The sequence below is a fragment of the Phaethon lepturus genome, unplaced genomic scaffold (genome assembly GCF_000687285.1).
Source record: "Phaethon lepturus isolate BGI_N335 unplaced genomic scaffold, ASM68728v1 scaffold8525, whole genome shotgun sequence".
NCBI classification, from domain to species: domain Eukaryota; kingdom Metazoa; phylum Chordata; class Aves; order Phaethontiformes; family Phaethontidae; genus Phaethon; species Phaethon lepturus.
This window is the reverse complement of record NW_010542608.1, coordinates 35,846-56,622: the sequence shown is the minus strand read 5'-3', so window position 1 is coordinate 56,622 and position 20,777 is coordinate 35,846. Positions and strand designations below refer to the sequence as shown.

Below are 20,777 nucleotides of genomic sequence, written 5' to 3'. Positions count from 1 at the left end.
GCCAGCCGCAGCCGCCCCTGAGCTCAGTGCACAAGCCCACAAATGCCTCGCAGCCCTCTGGCACGCATCTGCCAGACAGCAGAGAACTACCCTGACAAAGCAGTTTATCCCTTTTATTTCATTAGCTTAACACCATCCTTTCCAAAGCAGCACTCCTTAACGGCGCCTGCGGGAGCCGTTCCCACCCCACCGCTTAACGGCTGCGTTACACGCCGAGTTAATTCCTGACAGGAAAGCCAATGGTAGCGTTTTATTGGCAAGTCATACCCAACCTAAGTCCTGAAAGAAAACATAAAACCACTTCTCCACTGTAAAGGAATTAGCAATTATGTGGTGAAAAATGTCTTCAGACCTAATTTTCCTTACAGGCTGTGGGTGGTCAGGCAGACGAAGGGAGGCCGGGCAGGCTGTGGAGACGCGAGTGGTGGCCGGGCAGCCAGGCTTGTGCCGCGCTGGGTGACACGTGAAGGCTTGCTGGCTGCCGCCACAGACACGGGGCTTTAATTTAAAACAACTTCCACCCTGTGTAGCTGCATGGTAGCCCAATGGGTCTGCCAGCGCTTTGGTACTTGGCGGGGGATCAACCCAAAAGCCCCATTGCCCCATCCTTCGTGAGACAAGTGCTTACAGCGACAGCACGAGAGGGAAGGAAACACGGCGATGGTGATCTGTAGTAAAGAAGCGAACCTTTACAATTCTTACTGCGACTATATTTTTGCTATAGAGCTGAAGAAACTCCAAGATACCTTGCACTTAGCAGTCATGACATCCCGCTTACAGAGATGAAGCCAGCCATGGCACCACCAGCACAGAAAGGGAACGCTGGGGCTGGAAAGCCCAGCCTCCGCTCCAGCACCCGACTTACTTGCCGACACGCATCCCTGTTGCTGGGATGAATAATGGCACAGGGGGATCCGGTCCTGCGAGCGGGATGAGCACACTGCCATGGAGGTACGCTCATAAAGAGAGTTCAAAGCTATTCCTGTACTGCAGCACAGCCTAGCAACAGACCTGGCATAAATAACTTGCCTCATCGTTACGCAGGTAAGATATATAATTACAAACGTCACTAGGGCTGAGAGGAGAGAGAGAGAGAATCGTGATCTCTCTGGAGGAGGGGGAAGAGGCGCCTCTTGCCACACGTCAGTCATCAATTTCAGGATGCGGCTGAAAACCCTCAAAAAATGATGCCAGGAGAGGAAGCGTGGGTGGCAGATTTCCAGCAGTAAAGCCCCGCTCTCTGCTGCCCGTGCACAGGCTCCCGTTGGAGGTTACGGAGACACAGCTAACTCCAACTTCATCCACACTGCACTCTCATCGACAGACAATCTCAGGGTCTTAATTGCCAAGCACTGCTTCTATCTTATAATTGTTACTGTGATCGGAATTTCAAATAGTCCCAGAGCAGCAGTTAGTCATAAAATCTATTTCTAGGAGATAGTCGATCTTTCCCCATCCACCAAAGCCCACGGCCAGGACAGCTGGTTAATAGACTGAAGGAATTCATTGTAACCACTGGGGACCCAATTAGCAGGATGGACCTGGGTGAGGGGAAAGGGAAGAGGAAATGCCAGTCATTTTCTACTTACCATATTGAACTGCTGCTGCAGTTTTTCATTGGCATAGTTGATACAGAACTGTTCAAAGCTGTTGATTTCAAATGTCTCAAATCTAAAATATGCAGATACTCAAAAATTACTAGTGCAGTGAAAAAAACAGATTAAATGACCCCATAATTATAAATTCCCTCCCTCCAGTCAAAGTCACTGCATTATTCCGGGCACAAACAACCACAATCAAGTAACAAAGCACATAGGTAAATGGCAACTTGCAGAACACAGGCAATTCAGTGACGCTCCTTCTTTAGGCAAGGATGAGGAACACGGGAAAGGACTGATGTTCCTGAAGAGCATGTTAGTTATCTTTGTCTCCTCTAGAAGTGCCACCCTGGAGGAGCCATAAGATGACAATTCCCTTCTAACTTTCCCCACTGCAAAAATAAAGGAACTACCAACAGCAAAAATCTGAAATCCCACTACAAATGTCAAACCTGAAAGTCAAGACAAAGATCTTAGACAGTATGTCAAAACTAAACACCTACTTCCTTCATCTGGAATAAGCAGCTGCTAAAGGTTTGGGGTTTTTTGTGTAATCCACGCAGCACTACATGATAAAGACAAAGACGCTTTGCTGTAAGGTAATTATGTAATAGGTGTCACATCTCTGACAAAAAGACTCACCCGTAAATGTCCAACACTCCAATGAAAGAATGCTGCTTTACAGTAGCATGAAGGGCTTTGTTCACATGATCTACAATCCAGTTAAAGAGATTAGCATAGATATGTTTGGCAAGTGCATCTCTGGCATTGATGGCATGAAGTTTAGAAATTGGCTTGATGTAGGTTTCAGTGGCAGTTGCGAGCTTCCTATGGCAAAGCCAGTGGGCCATCTCTTCATACTCCACACCCATGAGGTCACAGAAGATGGTGAGGGGTTCATGCTTGGGCTAATAAAAACAATCTCGTTAGGTCTTGAAACATTATTAACAATAGCACATATGCAATCATGCAATAAGAACGGCCTGCCTGCAGCGATCCAACAATAAGCAGCAACAGCAGCCTCCTCAGCTCTTCCTCCTTCAAAATGTTAACAGGTTCCCTACCCACTTATCACATCCACATTGCTGAAGTAAATTAGTGAATCACAGTTTCCCCAAAGGCATTTTACTATACTTGTGTTCACCAAAAAGCCCCACGTAGGGAACCTGCTACCTTCGCAAAAATGAATCACGTAGCTTTGCAGGGATGCACTTGGTATTTTGAATTCTTGTACCTGTCTCAGTTTTGTGTGAAGAAAACTAGAGAAATGCAGAGAACAGGACATCAGCTGTGGGCTGGGGACAGAATGGGCTACAGCTCTCGAGTGGTGCTCTCGTCTGCTCGTATACAATCCACGGCAGGGAGTGACGGGCAATGGGCCATTGCAGCCCAAGCCAAGAACGAAGAGGAAGAAATGCAGAACGGCTTTAGTGCTCTGGTCTCAGTATCTAACACAGTATTTTCTCAGTGAATTCTGGAGACAAACATTAGGAGACTAGAGTACACAAATGATGTTCTCTAACTCTCAAATTGGACTGTACAAGTGAAAAAACTGACCTTTGTTTAACCAGGTAAAATCAACTAGCAAGGCTTGCACACTGAGATGGGTATATAAGATTCCTGCATAAAAATCTGTGCAGTGCATTTACCACCCAATGGGTTAAGATACTACACTTTGTGACTAACAAACAAACCAACAGCTAGAAATCAAGGAGGACAGACAGGTCTTTCCTCCTAAGCAACTCCCTGAACACTACTTCCTCATCACGTTCACTTTGCACCCAGTGGCTCAACAACATGCTGACAAGCAGCGTCTTGACAAGGACAGATTACAGGGGACTGTTACTACATGCCCAGTAGCTTCAGGGTACTGGTATTTTATCTTTCTATTTCCATGTCCTTCTGACTTCTCCAGGGCTTATTCCAGTCCTCACAGCATACAGATCCCCTGGCAGTGCTGTTACACCTCCAAAATCCAGTTAACAGAGCACATCTTCTTTCCGTTTAGCCATACCACTTTAACTGGCTCAGAAGACAATAATAAAGTAACAATAATAATGAACACTGCACAAAAGACTGTCACATTAGGGTTACTCGAGCTGACATTAAACAAACCGATTCATTCACACAGCACCACGCGGAGCCCTTCGCTGAGCTCCCTGCAGCACCACCATTGCATCACCACACCAGCACTTCCCAGGAAGACCACTCTGCATGGTGACAGAGCTCTGCAATGACATGGCTATTGTCAGAGAACAGCCTGGCTCAGGTAGCGGATGCCGTTGAGCAGACATTTACCACCGCCTGCTAGATGTTTACCACATCAGGATGGGATTGCACAGGAACTTGCAGCTTTGTACCAGCTCATTCAGTGGGATTCCTGCATTGGAGATACCCACTATAACACAGGCTAGCTCATCATGTCCTGGGGCTCATCAGCTTTCTACCTGTGATCGTTAAATGATGCTTTCCTTGTAGTGAAAACCTTCTGAAGACACACCAAAGAGCCAGACTATGGCTGTGGTTTCACAGCAGCTATTCATTAGATCCCATGGACAGATGGTGTCAGACCAGGCACACTGATCATCTGTGACCTGATAAAGTACCTGTTGTCTCAGCTCCAGAAACTGCTACTACAGGTTCTTCAGAGAGAGACTGATAGTAAAGTGAGAAAAAAACCCTGCAACTGTTACTACTATTTGAAAAGAAGGATGAAGGCTGGGTAGTCCAGCAGTAGACATTCAAGGAAAGGCAAAAGGAGAAACAGGTCCCTTGTGAATTCAAGGAAGAGAAGAGTGACAAGCCAGATCTTTTTTGTTTCTCATCTCCAGAATACAGACTTCAGTAAGAAGCCTTGGTCCCCACCGAATGAGGAAGTGTTTTTCAGATCAGACTACACAGTCCTCATTGCTGACCTCCACAAAGGTAAAAAAGGACTGATAAAAAAACCACAACACCTAGATGAGTCACACAAATCATATCTGTATATCCTATGCTCATGTCTAGACATCCCAGATGACTTTGCAAAGCGTTTGCTTTACAATTATTTAGGCCATGTTGGCATCTAAAAAAAAAATACACAAACCATCCTGTAAAGCATTTACCACAGTAAATGCAGGGAACGTATTCATGTGGGAATATGAAGATCTAGACACCTGAGCAGGACTTCAAAGCTAGCCTGTCTGGTAGACTTTTCTAGGACAGATCAATTACAGTTTTGAAACAAAATTAAGGCGGACACTGTCATAATAAAGAGAGTACTGTCTAAAGCCTCTAAACTGAGGAGAGTTATATCCATCTGCAAAAAGAACTGTGAAAATGTTAACAAATTAGAAATAAACACATTGCTTGCGTTTTTATATTGCTAATCTTTTTCAGAAGAGATCCCTGCAAGCAAGCAGAAGGCAGAACTGTCAGAGTAGAAACCATGCCCTTCAGCTCATCTATGACTCACAGGAATAGTGCAGCTGTCAGAATCCCGAGATGCAAACTCCACGTTGCCCAAGTGAAGGATGCCAGCAAGGATTCGAAAAATTCCCATCTGGTAGGAATCGCTAATCCCTGAAAAATGATGAATAAATCATTTTGAATGGAGAGAGAAATAAAGAACCACGAGCTGCAGTTGATGAAAAATTTTATTAAAAAGAGAAAAATGGTGACTGTCGTGTGTTTTTTTCAGAGACTTTGGCATTTGACAGTACTGCTTGGCTCTGCTTCTATTAAAAACATTTCACAATCAGATGCAAAAAAAATCCATTAAAATTAACTATTTAATTTGCTGTTCCAAAGTGCTTTGTCAATGACTTTCAATGCTGTATATGCTACGCGAAGAGGATCCACCATTTATGTTCATATAATGCATGCTCCTCATACACTGGATATGTGATTCTGCTGCAATATAAATACCTTCTTAATGCAATAAAAACATCTCAGTCCCCAAGTTTATCAAACTCTCCTCATTTTAAACACAACAGAGTATGAAGAAAATATACACAAACAATATAGAAAATACTTGCTAGTATACCGAGTATACTGGATTTGAGATGTGACTGTTTTTTACAAATTACCTAGCAAAGTGCAGGCCTGCCTGGTGTTTATCATTTCCTTAGCATCATCGACACCGTCAATTACAGGGCTTCCACCTTGCTTTGTATAGTGAAAGTAATTTGCATTCCCTGTAAGAAAAAAAACAAATCTTTTACACACACTGACACAGAAATTCACAGCACATCTGTAAAGCTGTGTAATGAATAAGTTGGTCTTAGCAAAATCCATGATTTGAAATACATCAACCTATTTTTGCTTTCTGGCTTATAGTCCCTGTTATTCTGGAAAAGAATTTTTTCAAGATTCAACAGTGCAAGTAAGTATTCTTAAGCTACCTGGTCCCGATAATAGGCCCTCAAGCATATTCTCTATGCAACCTTGGTTCAGACTTCCACACTTGTGGAATAATCGCTTTGGAAGCAATTATTCTCCAAGTCCGAGCCAACCACCCAAGTGATAGGTGCAGAGTTGACAGCAGCAGCACTTTGGAATTATGTGGCAGATACTACTATGCTATTATTGCATCAGGATATTTAAAAAAAAAAAAAAAAAAATCTATTTTGCCTATTTTCTTCTCATTTCTAATTTATGGTCTCATGCAGTCTGATGAGTATCTGTGATCTGTTCTGGCTGAGAAGTCATGGTTGGAGAACTGGTAGCTTCATACCACTCTGGGGACAGCACTGGGCTTCACTGAGAAAGCAGTAGCTTCCCTGGGTACTGTGTAATTCCTATGGTTTCAGTGGCATGCTTCCAGCTGCAGTAACAGACTCGTTTTCTTCTGATCTGCTAAGGTTTCAAGAATGCTGAAAGAGGAGTCTGCTAAATGGCTTCTTTAGTTATAATTATATCAGTTCATTTCTTTCCTGTGTCAGCAGATGTGAATCCTGAATGTGCCAGGATGGTGCAGGAGAGCAGAGAAACACTTTAAAACCAGAAAGATATTTCAGAAATCAGCACTGACAGGCTGTGCAGTTTTCCCACTATGAAGCTAACTTTTAAAAATATACTGAAGCACTGAAATTTATATTGAATTTTAGAAATTATAAGGTGGTTGTCTGTCCCAAAGTCATCATCGTGCCTTTCTTTTACAAAGTACCAGTTCCTGTTAAATGAGAAACCATCCCTTCATCAACATTTTAATTTGAAAAATGAAACATTTCACTGATCAGTTTTGTGATCACCAGGCTAGCAGAGATGGCAAAGTAATTGTTGGTAACATCCCAAGTGAAAGTATGCAGATGCAAAATAACCTTTTCAGGTGCTTATACCAGAAATGGTAAAATTCTCTAGTAGCTGGAGCCATGGTAAAAAGGTTTTAAAAGACCAAGAAAAGAGAATTTCACCCTTGCCACTGGAAAGCTGCTCTGGAATCCAGGACATAGTAAGTCCTAGTGAGTACAACTGCAGTGTATTAGAGTAGGCTGAATAAACAAATCTAATACTTTTATTTTATCTAAAAAACACAAAGTCTGAGATCTGCCATTTCAGTTATTTTCCAATACATTTTAGTATTTGAAGGTTTAAAAGTTTAGAATTTAAAAGCCAGCAGTTCTTCTTTCGGTTCTATAGCTCAAAAAGCTCAGAGATGCTGCTTTGTACCTACAATAGCACAACACAATGAATGTGAATTTCATACCTAACCGTAGAGTTTTAAATTCAGGTAATGCTGCAGAGGCACAAAGTTGGTAAAAGATGTGGTAATTTCTCTCCTCTTCTGCCTTTAAAAAGAAAGGAATTTATTATCCTTTTGCAACTTAAGTGCCAGAAACAACCATCAGTAGAAAAGAATTACTATTTTTAATGTTTTCTCTAGCATTACATTAAGAGCATAGAAGCGGCATGGAAAAAGGAAATATAAATCAGCATCTACGATTTCCTTCTTGATTAATTTAATTTAATCCATTTTCAACAGCAAGAAGCATGCAGACATCTTAATTTAAAAAAAAAAATGTACAATCTAACTTTTCAGGTCTGTGGATTACTATTAAATATAGATCAGGATTCTATGGGTGGGTCAAATGATCATACTTAAAAGCTTTTCATTTTCCAGAAATAACTAATACCATTTGCCTCAGCATTTATAGTAAGCTGGTGAAGGGAGTATCTTTCTTGACAAGACAAAGCTGGAATTTTAAAATGAAGGACAAACACAGCTTATGACTCATGACCAACACCGTAATTCTGAATTTAAGAGCTCTAAATTCCATAACTTCAAAATGAAGAAAAAAAAAAGAAAAAACTACTCTCTTCCAGCTAAACCATGTGCAAGAAGTGTCTCTTATTTTTAAAATATACAACAATAATATACAACAATACCCTACATAATGCAAACTGTAATTATTTACTTTATACCTTTAGGCAGCCAGTCAAGGATAAGTCCATTTTTACTGAGCTCTAGACTATAAGGTAGGCAAAGATGGAGAGGAAGTGTGGGAGACAAAAAGGTTGTGGATCGGTTCAAGTATGAAATAGCAAAATGAAGAGAGTTCAAGAAAGATGAAATTACATTTCCTCATTTGCCTAAATAATGGCAATTAAGACTCATTCATAATTATTGTCATAGCAGTGGGTTTTAACAAGATTGAAAGTGAGCTAAGATAGCAACAAACAAACCACAACAGAGAGCTCTTCGGTTTTGAAGCCCTATTCTATAATACTATGGTAAGCACAAATTCATATCTAGTAGTGCACCGAAACGATTTCATGTTTAAATGCACAGTCTTTTTAATACACATTTTAGAACTACAAATAAGTCATATAATGAAGGGGTAACTTGGTTTTCCTTTTCTCCCCCCTCCCAAAATGTGTTATATTACAAATACATTATTACAGCCAACGCTTAGGAGAAGTAACTAGTATCAGCAAGCGATAGCTTTTTATTATTCTTTTTTAGCATAGTTACACAAATATACAGTAAGAAGATTGCATCAGTATTACCTGAAACACCACTCTTGATTTTTCCAGGAGGTAAGTTCTCATGTTAGCACCAATGATTCGATACCTCTTATCAAAACCAATTTCAATGTATTTCCCAAAGCGACTGCTGTTGTCATTCCTTGTAGTTTTGGCATTTCCAATAGACTGAAAAAAGGGAATATTGTAAAGGTTAAACAGCTTTTAGAAATTATTAAAACTATTGCATCATCTACATGGCTCATTAACGCTTAACAACATTAATTTTGTCCTGGTTTCAAAATAATCAAGAATTTAATAAAGAACAATCTCCGCCCAGTCAGCAAGTTACATCAAGATAGATACGGTTATTTCATTAACACAAGATAGGGAGCTGATCCTCCTAGCAATTATTTCACTTTCACATAGTCTAATTTGCCAGCTAAAAATCCTTTATTGCTCTGAAGTCTTTTAAAAGGAATTAAAGAGTCTCAGAATGCTCACATACACCCAGATTTCTTCTAAGTACTTAATAAAACTATAACAATTATTTCACACTGTATAGTTTCATATAGGTATGTGTACAGATATATGTATAGTACTTGCATCCTTTGTAAGTCTACCTACCATAAACCCACAGACCAGCAAACAGCCCCTGTAGTCTCTCTGGCTAGCAGTTTATTATTATTACTCCATAATCAACCACAATTCCAAAATACTTCCCCGAACACATCATCGTAAAATATTTACTGCATGCCTATAAAATGTACAGACTCCTGCCATTTGCCTGAAACTGAATCCCTTCCATAGCAGCTTGGTTACTGACTCAGAGAGTCTTCAATGCTGCCCTGTGATTAATTTCTAACTTTCTTAGATTAATTCAATACAGCTTCATACACAATATTTAATGTATTTCCTCTATAGTACATGGTCTTGGGATACCCAGGAAAAATGATGACTGTGGTTCCTAAATGGTCTTGGTGTGCCTCTGCCTTACCCCATCAGTGTTAGGATTCACCCTGCGACAGGTACCAGCTGGATATATCAGAATTCAAGGCATGCAAATCACAACATGCTGAACTTCAAAGAAAAGCATTTTCTCTTCTCAGTGAGATCATGTTTCAGACATCATACAGTAATTCATCTTCCAGAACAATCCTAATGGTATCCCTGTACCAAAAGGAATGGCATTTGGTGCAGTTCAGATACAGAGCGCTGCCTTTTATCATATGCCACTGTGCGTATGTTATCAAGTACCTAACTCTGAAGTGCACCATAACTAAAGAGCACAGAGTTGCGTCTACGTCCTAGTGTCCTAGTTCACGTAGCCATCCACAGGAAGTCTGTACTGAACTAAAACTTGGGGAAAACAAATGAGAGCAAATAGCAATGCTGAGTATCGCTATTCCAAATCTGTAAACAGAAGGCCAGTAAGGGTTAGCCGGGTACAGCACGGGAAGCGGGGATTAGACTTTCAGAAACCCCATTACAGCAGCAGCATCACGCACGCCCAACCGAGCAGATGTCAAAGCGGTATCAGATGAATGGTTGCTATAAAGGATACAAGAACAAATTGCATCTCTGCAGTTCTAAGAAATACTGAATTCATTCAAACTGAACATACTCAAACCGCATTTCTTGTCTTTTAAAATTATTGCTACTGTCATATATTGTGGTGGTGGTGGTAGCAATATAATATTACAATATTTTCAGAAACCAATTACTACTTTGAAAGGTATTACTTAAAAAATAACAGTTAAAGTCTTTGGTATTATAAGATTGCTTACCAGAGTACATACTAAGCTGTACAATTCACGTAGCTATACAGGGCAAGAAAGAATGAAAGGCAGGAAATTGCATGTAAAAGATGTGTTTTAAGACTTGACAATTCCTAAATTTGCAATAGGAAAACTGTACAGAGTTATTGACTACTACTTAGTAGGCAAAGATGATGTGAAATTCTGACACCAATGATGGTAGCTCATACAACGCTGATGTTTAGGTTGTCCAAAGCTAAGATTTTATTAGCAATTTAGCAAATGAGGAGTTTCCTGTTTCTAAAATGAATTGCTCATTTTCTTCCTAATCTACATCGGTTAATTTGTGTTTCTGCTGATTTATCAACTGCAGAGTTCGAAACATTAATTTTGCTGTTCTAGACTCCATCTCAACACCAGATTTCACAACACTCACTCTAAAGCTCACTTAAAGTTCATGTGTTTGAAGTTAAAAGCATAACTTTCATCCAATTATAACAATTTTTAAAGTATTTTAAATTTTAGATATACCCAGGTTCGTGAAATTGTTGTTATGCCTAGAAAATAAAGATAAAGCACCACCATCTATTTAGATTTTTAGTGGATTAGAAGTTAATTTCTGGTCCTTAATTTAAATTTCCTTGCTTTGGAAATTAAATCAGACAATTAGTGGTAAAGGTGATGGCCACTAATTGGGAGGTGGGGTCCAAGAAGTGAGAGCGAAGGATGTTTGTGTAGGTTTTGAGACCAAACAAAAGAAGTGGCACAGGGAAACCTGTAGACGGTTTGTATTTCACTCAGCAAACAAATAGCAAACTGCAGACCCGACCCATCCCGCCGAATCTCTTGCGGTAGCCGTCACTTAGCAGACAGGCGGTGAGGACGGGGCCGCCTGCTAGGCCCCAGGTACCACCTCTGCGGTGTGCAGGGGAAGGCAGGAGGGGCGTTTGGCACCCCCGGTCCTGTTAGCCATGCACCGAATCTCAACCTGGCCAACGATGGTATGACACTGCAAACATTGGAGCAGTGAAAGGAGTACTCCGGGATGAGCTCACGCCTGCAAAACTGCCATGGCTCCCCAGGGCCCAGCCTGCTCCCGCTGGGGTAGGTGCAGCTCAAGGCAAGGCTCAGCTCCCCTGGCTTCCTCCCATAGCTGGACATTTGGACCCCTCAACAGCAGAGCCCGCTGCCCATCGTGGCACAGCTTGTTTTATCCCACAAAACAGTTGCAAAACACCCCCCAGCACCACAAACCAGGCACGATTACCTTGCAACAGAACACACACAACTGTGATGGGGCAGCTATAGTTTGAGTATCATGAACTCCTCATGCCAGAAGGAAAGAAGGAATAAAGCATAGCCCATTTTTAAAAATACCTGAGAAAGAAAACAATGGCAGCATTTTGCATTTCACATTTCACTGCGCGCTCTCCGTTTAATTCATGTCTATCCAAACGTCACACTATTGCATAGAGATGCTAAACATCTGCCAAGGCATCAGTTGTCCTAAGCATTTTATTAGGTTGTCCAATGGGCGTGCGCATTGGACTTATTGTGCCCATGGACAGTGCTACTTCTCTCAAGGTATTCCCCCAAGACTGCGTCTCTCTGATTAATCATTTCTTAACATAGTTCCTTAACTTCAGCTACAACTTGAATCTAGACATGTAGGCAAAGACACAAAAAACAATTCAGAGCCTAAGAAATGTTTTCTGTTTGGCCACAACAGCAGAATTACAGCACCTCCTGAGCTCTCCAGAGAACAGAGATCCTGAAGCAGGAGGCAACTGTACATGTTATCTCACGGTCTATCACCAGCACCCAAGCCACCTACACTCCCAAGCCAAGGGCTTTGGGACTTGACTACAGTTAGTTACACCAATTTCCAGAACTGAAACATTAGTCTGAGGTAATTATAGCAAAATTACATCTTCAGTTGTCTTTTTCCCCTCTGAAAGAAACTGTGTGCACTTCATGTAACTTCGCTTTCTCAGTCTATCTTCTGTAATCGCATTTCCTAAAATTGAACATTTGCTTTACTGAACAACTCTCTTCACTTCCAAGTATAATCTACCTGCCCCACTGCGTGATGTACATGTTTGATGTGTAAGACCAGAAGTTTTAATCCTCTTTGCAATTTTACGCACAAAAAGTCTTCTGCGCTTGCATTTGGCCAGCGGTCTGGGAACTACCACTGTTACAAAGCTGAATAGATTTAAAGCAGTATTTATATAAAAATTACTTTGTTATGTGAAACACATTAACAGTACTGAAACATTGCCTCCAGTCTTCTCTCAGTCTTTCAGAAATACTACACAAAATGATGCCTAAGGCACCTCCTCGTAAATAGATTAAAAACAAAATTTTAAAATTTATTTATTTATTTATTTATTATTATTTATTTTAAATTTATTCTAGGTTCTTTGAGCCTTAAAAAAAAGTATGGATTGCTCCCTCTATTGAATGCTTATGTTAGCCCCAGAATAATAACCGCAGCTGGAGGGTGGGGCTTAGTGCAGTAGCTCTCTTACCTCCATGATAGGGTTGGAGGCCAAGACCTTCTCCTCAACATTGGCTTCACTGGCAGATCCACTGACTGTGGCAAAGTACCTCATGGCGTACTTAGCAGAGACAGTCTTTCCGGCTCCAGATTCCCCACTGACAATGATTGACTGATTTCGCTCATCTCTGAAAGACAAAGACATGTTAATTACCAGCTGTTCTCTCAAGGACACTGACCTTTTGTATCCCCAACTTGGCAACAACCCTTCCACCATACATGTTAGCAACACAGCAATAATGTAAATGCATGTGGCAGAAACAAGGCTGTTAGTGACCAAGCTGCCTGAACGGCTGACTGGACTGCCTGCAGCCAGGATGCCCGGTCAGGATTGATGCTGCCGCGACAGTCCAGCCAGCCAGCAGGGCTGCTCTGGAGAACCTGGCTACAGTAAAGTACCAGTTACCACTATTCACTACGTGCTTCTGCAGCTACTTCTATCCAGAGTCTGTGGTACAGTGCTCCACTAAGCTATCAGTGCTCATTAGTAAAGATCATTAATGCCATCTTACAGATAGAGAAATCAACAGCAGAGTCAGCAACAGAAATCTTTCGTCCTTCTGACCTAATCGCCAGCTTTTCCCAGAATTGTTCTGAACCTGAAAAATTCAAGCAGGGCTGTTCAGGACACAAATAGCAGCTCTGGAGCGAAGACAATCCCTTTGTTGTGAAGTAATTTCTTTTCACTTAAAAAAATTAATCTCCATTTGCTACTAGAACCATTTTGTCTCATCTCAAAGAGGGCTCTATCCATAAACCCCAACTGTACGACTAATAAACACACTACAAAATAACAAGAATAGAAATTAGCATTTATATAGCCTGAATCTTTTAAAATAAAGACCATACATGTTTATACAGTTTTTTATATTTCCAAAGCTAAAGAAGTTAAAATGAACATTTCAAAATACTCCTATGAGCTGGGTGAGCTTAATTCTCTTACATACTTGAAAGCAGAGAAAGAAGGAGTAAAATTTTACTCCAAAGCTTTACAGAGCTGGGGCTGGAACATAGAAAATATAGCCAAGCCCCAGACCAGGCTGCACTTACAGCACAGTAACTGTGAATGAAATTTCAGGCACACACACGTTCAGACAGCACATATAGTCTGCTGAGGCCATCAGTAAATGCTACGCAGGGGAAGTGAAGAAATATGTATGGAAAAACTATTTGTGGTTTCTGTAACCTAAAGGTCCTCCAGAAGATCTGGGGTTCTATTTCTGAGATGGTCAAAAAAAAGCTGCTGCTGAAATTATGAAGCTAGATTACAGATCACATGGCTACTCTCAAGCTATTACCTATGTTACAAAACATCACCAAGCCCCCAGATAAGAGCACAATTCCAACATCTACTTCATGCTGCACAAAGACACAGGCTAAAGGTGTCTCTGGTTACATCGCGCATCTCCAGGAGAGCCAAGGTCGGATCCGTTTGACCAAACAAAGGCATCGGTTCACACAGGTTTTCCACATTTTGGTAAAAGTAAGTTACTTGAAAGGGCTCAGTGCCGATTTAAATTTAATAGGGAAGTGTTAGGAAGACCAAAGCAACCTAATTTTATGTTCTCCACTTCCATTTAACACATGCGATAGGTGTGAATGACTACAGCACAGTTCACACATTCACATACACCAAGCTGTCAGCCTCGGTGGGAAAGCGTAACCATTCAGCTTGACAGGCGGGGTTACAAAGACTGAACTGCCAGAGGTGCCAGCCTTGGCCACAGGAAAAGGAAAGCACCCGCTGATGAGACCTCTCCTTACAGCGGCCATCAAGCCTGCAGCACACCCTCCTGAGGGAGGTCTGTGGTGCCTGGGATGGCCTGCAGTAGCGATGAAGATCTCCACCTGGGAAAGAAAGAAGAAACATTCTTGCTTCTTCCCCATTCCCGCTCCCAGAGTCCACCAGCGGCAGACAGACGTGCACGAGGCATACTGTAGCTCTGCACGTCAGGAGGCGGTGTGAGTTATATGGATTCTTATGGTCGAAAAGAGCAGTGGAAGGACATGGGAGAAGTCCAACCGAAGGCATAACGTTTAGGCTTAAATGGGACAACTCATAACAAACAATTCTCCTCTCACACAGACAGTTCCTGCAGTGAGTCAAAAACAGAGAACAATTTATTCATAGGACTGGCATGGCTCTCTTTTATTCCTCCTGTGCCCTTTCAAATAGGAAAAAAAACCCCCCAAAGCATAGCATTCTAAAATATGAAACTTCTGTTTTGATTTTAGGAGCTGCCTAACACAGGAGACTGGCAACAACATAACAAGCTTCTCATCTGTACATCAACAGCTGTGCTTCATGTTTCATTAAATATATGAAGACTTGGGAAGCTCAAGTCCCTATGAAATGTATCCTCTGATGATTAAGCTTATTTTTAGCTTAGTTCACAAAGTACAGAAGACTTTCAGAAAACAAAGTAATGCAACCTTAGCACTACAAAACAACCTCTGACAAAACTATCAACAAAAAACCTAACTCTGTTGCCAAGAGAGGAACATCAAAATAAAGGTGTCTCATTCTAACTGTCGCACCCCTGAAAGACATGTGTGAGAGCATGGAAAGTGCACGCTGGTTTTGCAGTCCCTAGTCCCTCGTCGGGAGCTCAGGAGTGGTAGCAAACACTGGGCTCTTCAGAGCGCTGCAGAGGAGGGAGCTCCATGTTTTCAAAGACATTTAATGAAAAAAATGAGGCTGAAATAATTTCTCCTTAAAAATATCATTGCTAATTAGCCTAGAGTTTCCTTCCCCCACGTCATAAGATACGATGACGTACTCTTCTCCTTAGCACTCATTCATGTTCTCAGGAATAAGGGATCCATTATTATATTACTGTATAAGAACATACACATATACACTTTTCATAAATTCACCTAGAGAAGATACAGCCCGCTCTGTGTGAGCTGAAAACATTGCTGCCATCTCTTCTGCAATGAATATTTGTGTTTGCAGCAGCTAAGGCGCTCATGGGAAACAAAGGGCTCGCTCATTGTCCGCAGCAGAGTCCTCTCTCATCGCCCTGCCAGCGCTCCATCCATGCTCAGAGCCACTCTTGTCTTCAAAAGTACATTAGTCCATTGTTTTGCTTTAACACACTGGAGTGACCATCCTCTAGCATATTATTCTTTCTGCTTTTTGGCAGAGAGAAAGGAAAACATAACAAAATGCCCAAGATCACACTCAACATTTGAAGGAGAAAGGACAGCGTAACGCAACACCCCGAAGACAGCAGCGGCAGGGGATGAGCTGTTACTGCCACAACCCCAGGGAAGACTTGGCATGTGGACGTCTTACCAGAGGCAGCAAGAGACTTGGTCTTTCAAGGAGGGCGGGGTGGTCCTGCCAGGCAGCTGTGTCAGCTCAGCAGAGGGCTCTTTTATGTCATTGAACTTTAAAGGAACAAAATGCCACATTGAAAAGAAAATAACTAGTAAAATAGAATCAAAGTACCTTGGATAGTGCATGAAATGTGGTGAGAATTATTTTTTATGGTTTGGTATAAGCGATGGTCCATCTAAAGTATAACCTCTACTTATGTCAAATGAAATTGTCGTAATCAGGCTGCATTAAAACCAAAACAAAACAACAAAAAAACGAAACCAAAACAAAGGGAAAAAATCCCCAGAAAACACAAGTAAAAACACCCTGAGTTCCTTCTCAAGTATAAGTAACACCTTTGGAGTTATTTTTAGTTAAATCATTAGCCCCCAACCTTCAACCTGACATTTTGGGCACTTAACATGTCACCAGTCAGAAAAAAAGCTATAATTAAAACTTTCAGCCAATGAAACACGTAGGGCAACAGCATTATGTGTGAGACCACTCTGCAGCCTGACGACACAATCCATTATCTATGCAATACTGCTTCATCTTCTTGGAGCTTTTTCCCTGAATAAGTTACATAATTAGCTGATTTTAAAATTAAGACTACTTCTGAATGGAGAGAATATTTTAATTATGCTTTTACAAACAGAAATGAGGGAAAGCAAGCTAGGAGATGAGAAGGTGGAGGAGTCTCCTTGCACCTAAAGGTGGATAACGATCGCATCTTAGGATGCGGAACTACATTATGGTGATACAGTACTAAGCTGTTTAACCCCAGCAGACTGAAACAGACTGACTGGGAGCAGTTTACCATTCACGGAAACACAAAGCGTTACCTTCAGGCATCGGTCAGGACCACATTCAGCTTTTGCCATTTCTGAAGAGTGCAGAAGAATAAAGGAATGACTAAACCAAAATAAATCTTCAGTTTTAAGATGATAGGCCCAAACATTTCACAAGCTGAAATGTGAAATGATAGGCTGAGATTGCTTGTAGTAGCAGAGGACTTGATTCAGAAATCTTCCATATTCATTCCCTCAGGCCTGTATTTTAAGAGTCATGTGAGGGCAACACATTCTTGTATTCTTGTCAAATAAAACAACAGTAACACACTACGGAATATGTAACTGATAATTTAATATATCACAAAAATAATGCTGATGCCTAATTTTGAAAGGTAATATTCAGAGGCTGTATCCAAGCCATACACAACTCCACTTCTTATGACAAGTAATGGCCATAGAATGAGCAATAAATGTCACTAATTTTTCATATCAGAATTCTGGTAAAGCACAGAAAGAGATTTGTGCGTAGGCTGGTAAATTTTAAAGACAATTTTGCTTTACCTACGAAATTCTGTTGACAGGCAATACGTTTATGAGGAAATCCGCTGTCAGAGTGCCAGAACAGAATAGATGTAGATTTACCTAACTCCTGGAAGTTTGAAATTACAACCTACATTCCAGCAGGGGTTTTTTTATGCTTTGAAAAACCATTTAAAAATTCAACACTGAAGACAGCTTCTGCTCAAAGGAGGTTCAGCATCGGGGGAAGGAGGAAAAGAGAAAAAAAACAAAGAAGTACTACAAACTGACCTGAGATATCTTACATACAGAAAAGGGTTTTGCAGAATACAAATGAAATGACAATGCACAAGAAACCAGAAAGTGGGTTTTAAAAAAAAAAAAAAAAAATTCTTGTTTTCAAGACATGAAAAAAAACACCTTTGTTGAGGATGTGCATATATCTTAATGTAATACTTTTAATAGTATTGACTGCCACTAACTTCAAATTCTGCATTTCATAGAAATCTAAGGGAGATGCTTTCAGAAGGGCTCAGAATGGAAGAAACACTACTCCCAGGAGGGCACAGTTGTCAGCTGCAGTGGAAGCAAGAGCAAGACTGTCACTGGGCACCTTCAATGTGTACAGAGTGCTGCAACAACACAGATTAATCATTGAAAGCTGTCATTATCTAAGGCACCTTTTAATGGTATCAGTTGACCAATGGAAAAATTGAGGCAAAAAAGAAAAAACAATGCAAGAAATGACACATTCAAGTTACTAACATTAAAGGCAAAGTTGTCAATTTTCAAACAACTTCCATTCCTTAAGATCACTACACCCACTGAAGCTGGTTCCCTCAAAAACCAAAACAGCTTACTGCATCATAGCCGTTATTTCCATAGCAAACTGTCCAAACACATCAGGATAATCAAGACATATAGACTGAAAAATCCCTACAGATATCTTTGTATACCTTATTCCTCCATACCAATAGAGGAGGTGCCTTTTTTTTAGTGTTCCCTCTCTGAAGCAGGAACACTAAAACAGTTAAAAACCTATCCATCAATAAGCATTTCAGAGCAGATTAAAGAAGCCCAGAGCTATTCAATTTAATCATCAAAGCACAACATTGCTTTTCTGGTTTTTTTGCTTCCTATGAGTGATGCATCGGATGTATCACTTGATCTTGTCTTTCAGGCTCATGACTCCACAGCAAGTAATGTCAAATAGCTGTATGTAAGCACACACACCACAAAAACATCAGCCTAGGAAAACAAACAAAAGGAAGACACAATTACTGATATCAACCTCAATATTCTTATCAATCCATTCATACCCAAGCCACCAGCATCTCTACCAGGCAAAAGTATATCATTAACAGCTGATATTAAAAGCATCTGATATGGACTTTGAAACGCTTGCCTGTGATGAACTACTTCAAAGTTGAGTCATCTCAATGCCATATAACATTGATGAGATTGGCAGAAAAGATCTGAGATATACTTAATATAAAATGCAGAGACCAAAAAACAGGGCAATAAGTACAAAGTACATACTTTGCCTTTGATCCTAAATCATCTACGTTTGTTAGCCTTGAGGACACTGTGAAGGTGCTGATGTTTTTAGGGAAGGTCCTTGTCAGGGTGGTTTGAAGGCCACCACCTTCAGGACGTCTGCTCCCCTCACTGCTCCAGTGCCAAGAAGTTGAATTAAATCTACTGCCTTTTTTTGTGGAGTTGCTACTGGTTTTCTCTTTTCTTTTGGAATAACAAGTTTAGGTTATGGTTAAAGGCACTAACCCCATGGCACATGACAGTTTCATGTTTTATTAAAACTGAAACAGCACAAGCTGCTGCCAAAGGCCTGATCCTGCAGCCTTCAAACATTTAAATTTCCTACTGCTTCAATGCAAGAACACCACAATAAATAGCTTGTATTTAATCTAGCAGTGACAGCCTGCTCTGCTTCATCTCACTGCTGTTCCTCTACCGTTCTGTGGTAATAAGACAGACTTGTAAGCCTGAAATGACTTTACATTTTCAAAACAGTGAATTTTGAATGATCAAAGAACCTGACACAAAATCCCGGGAAGCAACCTGTGACTCAGGGAACATTTGGGATAGATCCTGTTCTTGGTGTACACACATCATTACCATTAACATGAACGTGCATCGTGCCCATCAAAGACAGAAAAGGAACTTGGTGATATGCCATCCTACAGATGAATTACAGCAGCAGGAAAACCAACTCAAGAAAAGTACTTTAAAACAAATTACATTACTGAAAGGTCAGATAGGACTCATTCTGAAATGCTGGCATGTTTGAAATCTTGCTGTACTTCCATTAGCTGCAGCTACTCCAAGAGCCATAGGATTAACCAGGGACCAATGCAAACCTAGTTTAAGATAAGTGACATGTTTTACACCCTACACTACAAAGCAGATGTCCAAACTGTGCAAGGATACACATACATACATGCAGCTGACATGATGAACTGTCTCTAGCAATGCAAACACAACTCTGACCTAAGTAAGCATCTTATTTTTTGCAATCAGTATCTCAGCATCCCCATTGCATATCTGTGACAGCATAGGACCAAAATAACCTGCAGTATCTACAGTCAGAACATTCACACATCTTTGTATGTGACAGCATGACTAAACAAATCTGTTCAATAAAGATCAGGTTCCTCCCATGCAGCTATAACAAAAGCAAGAGCACAGATTTACCAAATAACTCCCTCATTGATAAGATGAAATAAAAGAGGTTTACACAACGCACTGAAAATAAAAGTAGTGTGGAGGTGCTAAATATCATTGTAACTGCTTTATGGGTGTTCCCAAATAACTTAGAAGTATTGATGTTTGTGCTGGTTTTGGCTGGGATAGAGTTAATTTTCTGCAGAGTAGCTTTTACCCTTCTGATTCTCTCCCCCATTCCACCAGGACAGCGAGCCAATGGCTGTGTGGGGCTTAGCTGCCAGCAAACTAAGTTAAGCAACTGCTTAGTTAAACCACAACATTACAGGAACAGAGAAATACAGCTAATACTCCACCTGTTCTAAACAGCTCATTCAGCCCTGGAATAATGGAAAAGATTTTAAAAGATTTTAAACAGAGAAGATTTTAAACTCCTTTCTTGTGAAATCTATTGGCTTTCATCAGTTATCAATATAAAGTTAAGAATTCTCTGTAGTATTGAACGTTTTTTGAGCTTCATAGAAAGCAGTTTGATTAACTTATGAAATTTAGGAAGGAACTCGCCAGCTGCAGAAGGCCAGCCCCAGCAGGCTGAAGGGAGCACTG

General features: G+C 40.8%; 1 protein-coding gene across 1 annotated transcript in view; it reads right to left on the bottom strand.

The window, feature by feature from the left end:
• Window positions 1-20,777, bottom strand: part of LOC104621560 (unconventional myosin-Va-like) — a gene marked incomplete at both ends in the record, with an annotated part of 68,501 nt that overhangs the window by 31,331 nt on the left and 16,393 nt on the right. Inside the window, 7 exon segments of the mRNA XM_010288078.1 lie at window positions 1,590-1,671; window positions 2,241-2,506; window positions 5,053-5,159; window positions 5,666-5,773; window positions 7,285-7,366; window positions 8,586-8,729; window positions 12,829-12,985. Coding sequence (XP_010286380.1) covers window positions 1,590-1,671; window positions 2,241-2,506; window positions 5,053-5,159; window positions 5,666-5,773; window positions 7,285-7,366; window positions 8,586-8,729; window positions 12,829-12,985 — 946 coding nt within the window.